The 10,873-nt window shown below is 43.9% G+C and overlaps 1 protein-coding gene across 1 annotated transcript; it reads left to right on the top strand.

Annotated features, from left to right (window-relative positions):
• Nucleotides 1-7,635: 7,635 nt before the first annotated feature.
• On the top strand, nt 7,636-9,005 carry ACRALDRAFT_1069296 (uncharacterized protein; the record flags this gene model as incomplete). Its single annotated transcript, XM_071017654.1, has 4 exons — nt 7,636-7,647; nt 8,438-8,527; nt 8,581-8,870; nt 8,921-9,005. The coding sequence occupies 4 exons, from the start codon at nt 7,636-7,638 to the stop codon at nt 9,003-9,005; spliced, it is 477 nt and encodes a 158-aa protein (XP_070878232.1).
• Between the last annotated feature and the right edge of the window lie 1,868 nt (nt 9,006-10,873).

Here is a 10,873-nt window from a genome sequence, read left to right as displayed (position 1 = left end):
GATAGAGGGGCGGAGATAGCCGAATATATTATTCTATAATACTAATATACTACTCCGGAGTCGCGGCAGGACCTATATAACGCTATAAGGAGACCGATCTTAACTAAGGGGGACCTTTTTAATACCTTAAACCACCCCGAAAAGGCAAAAGTAATCGCGAAATAGTTTATACACCTTAGCCGCCTAAATGATTTCCGCCTCGCCCTAGAAATTATAAGGAACTATATAGCTAAGACCCCGTAGCGGGACTACCCCGGTATAAAATACATAAAATAAAGATAGTACCCGATCTAGACTCTTTTATTTACTCTAGGGCCCTATAAGCCGGGACCCCGGCGGCACCGAAAGGGCGTGCTATAATAGTATTTATCCTCTATTTAGCCTTAGTCTCGCCGTTTCCCTCCTTATCCTTATTACCGGAGGTATTATCGCTATTAGTAATATACTCGTATTCCTATCCTATTATATTAGTAACACTATACCGCTAAGAGACTACTAAAAGACCGCTAGGGGACTTATAGCCTCCTTTAATAGGATAGCGATTATTCCCTTTAGCCTATTTAGATAACGCTCTAGACTAACTAATATAGCGTCTCTACTATAGCGGTGGCTAGCAGGGCGAGCACGCCTAGCGGCGCGCTTAAAGGACGCTACCGCCGCTATAAGCCGACCCTAAGCCTACCTAAAAGTTAGCACGGTATAGTTTCGGCACCCCTAGGGACACGACTTATAACCGCTCCGTCTCTACCCTCGCTAATAGCCGCTATAAGCTCCTGGTAATATTTAAGAACACGCTACTAATACTTTAGGGCTATAGCCGGAACCTGTACTAAATATTAAAACCCTGCTACCGCTGCTTTAGCACTACTAAGATACCACTACGAGACCGACTTATATTAAAGAAAGGCGAAGCCGTCACTGTGCAGAATGGCTCCGCTAGGGCCAAAACAAACAACCAACTAATATAGCCGAAGGGAGGGTCAGGCTCGTCACGGGTCTGTATCTAGAGCTAAGGTCCCGAGGAGACGGTCGCCGGGCCTCTAGAAGGGTCGGCAGTGGTCCGATCAGGGGAACGAATAGCTATAGATAGGCAGGCGGGCCTACGGTCGGCTCTTCTGGATCGTCTAGATAACTAAAAAGGGAAGGATAATACAAATTGTGATTATGATGGGTGATAGGTGACGATCGTGAAAGATCGGACGAAAAGCTAGCTAGATATAGTGGGTCTATTCCGAAGAATAGCCGCATATAAGACCAGATCTCTGGGACCGAGTGGTCACGTGATATCCAACATCCTGACCCAGAACACGGGTCTGCCCCTCTATAATCGGCCCTAAATTATTAAGCCACGCCTCGTGGTCTTAATAATTTCCAAACACAAACAGCAACCATCCCAAATATATCTCTATTGCCCTGATTAGGGCATCCATAAGCAGCTTATACAGTAATAGCTTCCGTGTCGTCCACCCCTTTAAGCTTACACGTGGTAGCAGTCCTTCTTTCCTTGTGCGGTATTCCTAAAGACTCGAAGACGTGGGCTCGAAGGACGGTAACCTTAAAGACGTAGAGGTAACCTCGCAGGTCCTTCGTGCATATAAAGCAGGACTCTTCGACGCGGCAGTATCATGGCCGGGCTCGAAGCAACAGGAAGAAGAAGCAGCAGGATCAACGGGATTAACTAGATTAACTGGATCAATCAGATTAACTACAGGCAGGCTAATCAGGCTCGGGCCGATCAGAGGAACGAAGATATCGGGGAAAATAAGAGTAGTAAAAAGAGTAGGAAAAGAGGAAAAATAAAGAAAAGAGTGAGCAGGTTAAGCTCGTGGTGACTCTACCGGTAAGAAAAAAACGGCAGGCAGGATCAAAAAGGGTAGGCGGGATTAATAGCACGTGGTCTGCTTCGAATAGACGGCGAAGATATCCAACGCGTACCACTAAACCAACCAATAACAACTCAATAACTAGCAGGCCAAATCAATCAAAATCGGAGCCATTCGACTCGTCTTCTTCTAATCAGGCTAACGTGGCTACGAGCAAAAGAAGAGGTAAAGAACTGCAAATAATATAGTCTAACGAAGAGGTGAAAAGAAAAGCTGAAAAATCGGCGGGCTGCTCCCACAGACTTATAGGCTAGGCCCCGGGCCCAGTTATCCATCGGCCCCAAAGCTGTACGAAGAAGCTCCTGCGCGTACAGCTTTCCACATAAATAACAGGCTGGATCAGGGTATTCGTGTAGAAAAGAAAGGAATAAAAATCGGGCAGGGTAATCGGGGGAGGGCAGGACTATATCTATCGGCCCTAAAGCTAAACGAAGAGGTCCCCCTCGAGGGCAGCTTTCCAAACAACCTAAAAAACAACAAATAAGAAGGGTAGAAACAACAGATCCTGATCAGGCTAACGGAGCAGGTTTAGGGAAAAAAAAATCCGGCCCCAGGGCGTAATCAAAAAGAAAGACGCGGCCCTAGATTCGAACCCACGTTAGAAGACGCGGCCCCTGTTAGGAACTAGAAAAGCTGCTCCCACGGAGTCCACGCAGGTCTTCTGCTTCCGAAAACGATTCTATTACCCTGATCAGGCGAAGGGAAAGGCGGGAGGTGGAGGGAGGAAGATAACAACGAGAAAATCCCTCGGCCCTAGAGGCAAATCCACTAAAAAGAAGAAGACGTTAACGCCTATCACGAAGACTCTGCTTTCGCCCGCGCCTCTTCGATTACCTCTACTATCTCCTTATCGATCTACGAATATACCTCTTTAAGCGCAGCTTTAAGGGAGTCTCCGAAGATCTCTTCGATCTTTTCCTGGAAGTGCGGATTAAGGTAATACGCATACCATACCGGATAACTAATTTCGAAGTCGGTAGGTAGAAGGGAAAGCAGGTAGGCCTAATCGCTAGGAACAGGAATAGGGGCAGGGCGGCCGGTAGGCGGATCAGGCTAATCGGTAGGAATAGATTTAACTACCTAATCTGCTGTTATAAAGCCGATAGGGCCGGTAGTTATTTTAGTAGTAGGCGGACTCTTCTTTATAGGAACGGCGGACTCGGCGGCAGAGCTAACACGAAAGCTTTACGGCGGCACGGTGGTGTCCACGGGAGGACTCTTTGCTAAAGGAACGGTGGGCGTCTTCTTATCCACAGAGTCCACGGGAGGACTCTAGACTAAAGGAACGGCAGGAGGAGCGGCAGGCTCCTTTATCACAGAGTCTATAGGAGGACTCTTCGGGACCAGTACCATGGAATCGGTAGAGGCAGTGGAGCTAGCACGGGAGCTCTTTGCCACGGGATTAACGGACTTAACACGCCAGTTCTTCTAAAGCGCGGAGCTATTATAGGAGCTCTTCCGGATCATAGAGCTAACAGGGCTCTTCCGTGGGGTTATACTTCTACCGCGGCGGCGGCTCTTCCGACTATTACTTCGGCTCGGGTTAGGGGCTATAGACTACCTATAAGTAACGTCACCGTTAGTCTAATTAGACGAACAGGAAGTAAACGGCAAAGAGATATCGCGGCTAGACCTTAGAGTATAAAGCTCTCCCAGGGCTGCCTCGCACGCCTTCAGCGTGACTCTCGCGACGACCTTAAAACAGGAGGTTAACCCGATTAAGAGCAGCAGGAACGTATCCTATACGCGACCACCTCGAGGAGGATAACTGTCCGGGTATTATATCCTCCTCTTTCCACGACGCCTCTTTCCACGACGCCGTCGTTATAATATCTTTCTCTTTATATTCGACTATTAATATACAGGCAGTCTCTATGTCGGTTCGGGGGACTATTCTTTCTAAGCAGGCAGTCTCTGCTCTTCCGGATCTATAGTACTCGGGACCGTTAAACCGGATCCGTGGGACTATTAATATATAGGCAGTCTCTGCGTCGGGATAGGTTATAGCTATTACTAATAAGCAGGCAGCCTCTACTCATCCGAAGCACTATTAGGATCGCTCTTCCGGAGACTCGGGCCCTAGGAAACTGTTTTTAGTGTTTTCGAATATATTATTTTTATTGTTTTTATTAGTAATATATCGTAACCGGAATCAGAACACGAACTCGAAACAGAATCTTCTTCTTTCGGACCTCTTCTTCTAGTGCCCACATAACGCGACATTCTTCTAGGCCTTTTCCAGAGCCCTTCGCCCGTCATTAGAGGAGTAACCAGAACCGTATCGTATCCGAACGCTCAAGACTCAAAGACTCAGACTCAAAACCGAAGACTTAAAACCGAAGACTTAAAAGGGAAAAGCGTGACCGTATCGTGATTAATAACGTGTTAACAGGCTATTCGTTTAGGTAGGCCGGAACTACCCTTGTGCGCAGGAAGATAGATAAAATCCCCCACGCCGATTATATCCGCCTCCGAGCACTAATTAAAGAAAGGCGAAGCCGTTACTATACAGAACGGCTCCGCTAGGGCCAAAACAAATAACCAACCAATATAGCCGAAGGGAGGGTCAGGCTCGTCACGGGTCCGTATCTAGAGCTAAGGTCCCGAGGAGACGGCCGCCGGGCCTCTAGAAGGGTCGGCAGTGGTCCGATCAGGGGAACGAATAGCTAGATAGGCAGGCGGGCCTATAGTCGGCTCTTCTGGATCGTCTAGATAACCAAAAAGGGAAGGATGATGCAAATTGTGATTATAATAGGTGATAGGTAACGATCGTGAAAGATCGGACGAAAAGCTAGCTAGATATAGTGGGTCTATTCCGAAGAATAGCCGCATACAAGACCAGATCTCTGGGACCGAGTAGTCACGTGATATCTAACGTCCTGACCCGGAACACGGGTCTGCCCCTCTATAATATCCTTATAAGTCCGATAACTATTAGTATACTAATAGTATACTGCTCCCTTTCTAGTAGTATTAGCATATACTTCTATATCCTCGGGCTTATCGCCCCCGAGGCGCTTAATACACCTAAGATATCTACTTAAAGTTAGAATCGGCTACTTATCGGTATTACTCCGGCACCCTAAAGGCGCCCCTAGGAATACCCACGGTAAGACTCGTATAGCGCCGGTATTATAGTGTTACGCCTTATTCTTCTTCTTAATAGCCTTTTTCTTAGGAGGTATCTTAGAAATAGTTAGCGCCGACCCTAAACCGATACACGCCCCCTATAGCACCCCTTTACTTATAGTAACGGTCTTAGATTAATTAACTCGACTATTACTATATAACTAACTATAATCCACCTTATTAGCCCGCCCTTAGATTACCGGCGTCCCGCCCACGCTACTACTTATAACTAAACGATATTAAAAGAAAAAAGACCCTATCTATCTATAAGGCGTTAAACGCGTATTATTAGCAGCTACGGTATAGGGCCGGGGACAAAGACGGAATTAGAGGGGCGGGTAGCTTAAAGGAAAACCTACGATATCGTGATAAAAGGGTTAAAGGAGGGAAAAATAAGAAGAAGGGCGGAGGCCCTTAAAAACTTTAATTAACCTAACTATAGTTATAGAAGGCTACCGAATTCGGCAGGCATATATAATAAAGGCAGGAGCTCCTGCTAAACCCCCCGCCTAAACGGAAAGTGTAAATAAAGCCGGCTACCCCGACGCAGGGAGGACTCCCGGAAAGCGGAGCCGCTTCGGCCCTTTTTCGGCCCCCTATATAGTATACCGCACCCTAGGCTAACCCGATCCCTAGCCTGCTATTTTCCCGTTAGTCACTAGACTAAAGGTATAATCCAGATACGTATCGAGTTATTATCGGGACCGCTAAGGCCCTAACGCGGCACCGATCCTAATAACGAGAGTATAGGGATTTTTTTACCCGCACGGGTTTTTCCCCCCTATAACCAGCTAAGAAGGACCGTATAGCCTAAGCCGGGCTCCTAGACTAGTCAGGATAGCGGAGTAAGAGAATAATAATAATAATAATAATAATATTATATATACATAGCGACGCCACCTAGACACAGAGGATGCTTACTATCCTATATAATTATTATCTTTTTAACCCTAAGTTTTGCCACGTTTATTATATTCACTTCGTTTAAGCTACGTTATCCTGATTAAAGCAGTGCGCACCTCTAGGAACCTCTTTTAAAGGTCTCCTTATTATCTGTGTTATTTTGGTTGTATACACTTCGTGGTCTTAAGCACTCCTGTTATCGAAGACTTATCCGAGTTTACACTGCCTAAGCCGTTCTATATAGTAACGGCTTTACATTTCTTTATAGCCACTTTTCTTTTAACACTATTCTATCTACTATATAACTATAATATCGTCTATTTATCTTTAATGTCGAAATAGCATATTTGCCGCCTGGTTCTTTGTATAATAATAATAATAATTCAGTCATAATTACCCGTAGAGTTAAAGTCAGGGTCGAAAGGCGTGGATAATATAAAGGGAGCGGTCGGGTTAATTATACCTAAATTCCGTAGGAGGCAACCTAATCCTGTCTGGATTCTGGTCAGGAACTTATAGGCTATCCTTAGGCCATAGGAAAAGGTAAAGAGGCCTGGGTAGATATATTATGTTATAGGAAGATACGAGTAGCTGTTTATAGTATACGAAGTAGTCGAATTAATCCGTTGATTGGCGATCGTATCCAAGGCCAAAAAGACGCTCCTTGGTTAAAAAAAGAAAAAAGAAATGTGATTATGGGCCGGCTGGCGCCGGGTGTAAAAATAGTGTCCCAGATGGAATAAACAAATGCCCTAGCCGGAACAAGTCCTCCCTAAAAATATCATATATAAGGTCTCTCTATAGAAATATAAGGTCTCCCTACAGAGTCTCTTAATTAAGGTCGTAGTCTATCCAGATCTACGCTAACTGCTACCGTAGCCTCCCAATGGCTTTATGCGTGCCCGACTATAACCTAGTAGCAGTTAAACTTTCGCCACCTGTATTTAGTAGGCGATTAATTCCTTCGTGGCCTCCTCTATATCCTCTGCCTCTGCCACCTCGTGAACCGTGTAGCCGGCGCGAGGACGCCCACGTCCACGACACCGCTTATAACCCTGTTACTATTATAGTTACTATTATAATTACTATTACGATTACTATTACGATTACGGTTACGATTAAGTTCTTATCTTATACTGCTGCTAGAAGCAATTAGCCACCCGTTCCTAGTATATATGAGCATATTCTTTCTTAGTCTCCTATTCTAATAGATCACGAGCTCGTATAAGTTAATTCTATAGGCGGAGATTATTCCTATAAGTAATAAGAGCTATAGAGATATTCTCTATAGTAAGATAAGGCTAGCCGTAATCCGTAATAACGATAATTAGCTTAAGGATACGACGGACCTATCCTCCGCTCTTAGAACGCGGCTAAGGTCTTAATATAGATGAATTATAAGATAGCTATACGCTTATAGAGGCCGCTCGCGCTGCCTAGCAGCTATTATATACAAGAAGGGCACGCTATATTAAGTCTTAAACTTCCTAGTATATTCTCTAATCGGTACCGCCGCGATTGTAAGCTAGATTAACTCGATAGTAGATACTATTATAGGCGCCCTTGTTAGACTAGCAGCAGCTTTTAATCCTATAGCTATACTTATAAGCCTAGTTATTACCGTGACTACTTAGCCCTTTAATAGTCTTATAGGCGAGGGTAAAGAACTATGGCGGTGGAGGCGGCGACTCCTGCACTATACGTATATATAATAGTCGTAATGGTTATGATAGTAGTTTAGTTTACTTCGTAGACTTCATAGGTGTAGATTATATATAGGTGTAATAAACACAAAACTTATGACGTGAAGCTGTGATTAACCGAACCGAGCTATAGAAATACAATAGATTGCCTTAATTCCACACCTTAGGCTCGTAGGAGGCTGAGCTATATATAGGCTGTGCCTCGGCTATCTACAACTAATAGGAATCCCCGTCCAGTAGCCTATTTCACCCATAAGCCACGCCTACTCTAGTGGCTAATAGCCTAAGAGCTCCGACTCTAAATACTAAGCTAAGTAGCTGTATCGGTATAACTATATTTACATAACCCATTTAGTCATTTAACACACCGCCTATTTCGAGCTGTTTATTAAAAAACATTCGGAATATGCCTAGGCTAGAATCAAACTATAGTTAAAATAGCTTTAAAGAGCCGTTTAATAGAAAACCATAAAGGAAAAACAGGTTTAAAAGAGATATAAAAATAACATAAAAGAAAGAGAAAGGGATAGTCAGAACAAAGCAAACACACAGCCCAGAATAGTAACCTAAGAGCAATATAAGCTGGAGGTTAGAGGCTAGCTCGCTGTATATAATTTTAGTAGCCCGGCGGCCGAAATCGAGTTCTTTTAGTTAACTAACCTCTTCGTTAACGATTCTTTTAACGATTTTAACGATTCTTTAACGACTTTCCTTTATTTCTCTACTCCTCCAGCTCTTATCTTATTTTTCCGTTCTCTTACTATAATAAGCCGTGCTCGAAAACGTTTAGAAGAGCTATATAAGTGCTAACAGGAATAGGCTTTTAAGAAGAACGATACCGCCGCTAAGAAGGCTGCCCCTGTAAAAAAGGGTGCTATAAAGACCGGCCGGGTCACTAAGCCGGCTAAAGTGAGTTAATCGTTAGTCGGAGAGACATGTGCTTTTTACTAATCGAGCTATAGAAGAATACTTATAAGGCTGCTAAAGAAGCCGCCACCACCGCCGCCGCCGATACCGCCGACACCGCCGCCACCCCCGAGGCTAGTAGCAGCACCGCTAAAGCTCCTAAGAAGCGCTTTTCGGCTAAGAACCCGCCTCCCGGGTTCATGGGAGAGGAGTTTGAAAACCCCTATACGGGATACGTTAAAGGCTGGATCGCCGGCCATAATAAATTCGACCACTACGTTATCACCTATAGCATCACGAAGAGATGCCACAAGTATTTTTCTAACGGGTATAAGTGCCTCCCTTAGTAAGCTCTGATTTATCTAAAGTAAGCTTCGTTAACGTTAACGCCTATAGTACCTCGGTCATAGCTCCTATAATTCCCCGTGCTGTTATCGCGGAGAAAGAACTAGTTAAAAAGCCCGATAACACGGGCAACTAAGAAGTGAGTCTCGAATTAATTACTATTAAGCTATATTCTAACGTTTTCGAGCAGCTTATTAAGCGGCTCCGCCACGGCCTTCGTCTTCTAGACGATATATTAGAGGATATTAAGTATCCTTAAGTTTTCGAGCTAGTCTACCCGGCTCCCGCTAGTCTAAGAGCTAGTATAGCTACCGCCGCTAGCGCTAATCCTAAGGAGAGGATTAAATACTATTTAATAACGGCTATCAAAGATATTTTTATTATAGTCGATAAGGCTCGCGAGGGTCGGGTCAGAGAAGAACACGAGGCATTGCCTCGCAATATCACCCCCTCTGCTCGGAATAAGCAGAATTAAGCTAGAGAGGAGGAGACGGCGGCCGTTAAGGCTAATACTATTATCGGTGCCCCTAAGGGTAATATTATTATTATCGAAGGAGGTAGCGATATTATTATTTAAGTATTATTACAGTAGCTTAGTTATCTATTCCGGCTTCGGCTAATAAATTCCTATCTATTACTATACTGCTCTGAATTCCTAATCGTCGCCCGCTAACTAGGTTAAGATATACTTTAAATTACTCGAACTTTTAATAACTAAGGGCCTTTATAAGCCCGTCTACCGGTATCTCGGCGGTTAGTAAGTAGACGATTTAAAAAGCTCCCTTTTTATACTCTTAACGTATCCATAAGCTCTGAATATCAACGTGATAAAGGTTAGTCTTAATTCGGGCGCGCTCTTCTACTATAAGTCGAATCGTCTAGCAGTTATCGCAGGCTATATCCTAGGGAGTCCCGGGGTTAAACCGCATTTCTATAAACAGCCGTTTCAAGCTTATAGTCTTTTTCGTAGTTTCCTATAAAGCAAGCAGCTTAGCTTCCGTTAAAGATATCGTGATAGTCGATTATCTTAAGGCTTTCTAAACCACTAGACCGCTAAATAGGTTAATAAGGTAGCCTTACGAGGAATACCGGGTTTCGAGGTCGTTAGCGAAGGATACGTCGCTTATAATCATCATAGCCTACGTTACGCAGCTTCAATCCGAGCCGTAGTAGATTATTAAGTCCCGTATTAAGTATAAATAACGGATCGCTTATTCCACGGCGTCGTAATACTCTTTTAATAAGTTAGTTAGGAACCTAGAGAGTAAGGAAGCAGTAAACGCGACGTCTAGCCGTAGTATCACTACTATATAAAGCAGGGAGCCGACCTTTTCCTAATAAGCCTTAATCTCCTTTAGTCTCGCCTTATCCTCGCGCTTTATAAGCTTAGTGGCAGGGATTAGTATACTAGGATATATATTCCGATCTACCTAGTTAAAATAAGCTACGATCTTTTCGATATAAGACTCGTGTAATAGGAGGATCTTTCGGTTAGGTCGGTCTCGGATAATACGTATACCTAGAAACTACTCTACGTCCCTCTTCTTAAAGAGCTCGTATTTATTTTTTAATCCCTTAATAGCTAAGAGCTGCGTATAGGCGGTCCCGATAATAAAGGAATAGAATATCGTCTATAAAGAATACCACAAAGATATCACGAGCTTCTAAAAAGAATAGGCACGGTTCCTCCTTACTATAAACTAAACTAACAGATTAGAGCATGGTAGTAAGGTTATTATACTATAGAAAAGGGGAATCGCGTAGGCCGTATAAGGCCTTATTAAGCTCTAAGCTAGTCTCTGGCTTCTTAAAGCCGTCCGGTAACTAATAGATAACAGGTTCGCTATCTTTACTTCTTTTAGCGTTAATAAAAGCGTTAACGATATCGAACTACTTGATTTCTAGATCGAACTATACTATAAGGGCCATGACTACGCGGAAAAAATAAGAAGCGAGCGTGGTAGTATAGGTGCCCTCGATTATAAAGCTTACTTATATATCTCC

Source organism: Sodiomyces alcalophilus (genome assembly GCF_042370955.1).
Source record: "Sodiomyces alcalophilus JCM 7366 unplaced genomic scaffold ACRALscaffold_2, whole genome shotgun sequence".
NCBI classification, from domain to species: Eukaryota; Fungi; Ascomycota; class Sordariomycetes; order Glomerellales; family Plectosphaerellaceae; genus Sodiomyces; species Sodiomyces alcalophilus.
This window is presented reverse-complemented; position numbering and strand designations above follow the sequence as displayed.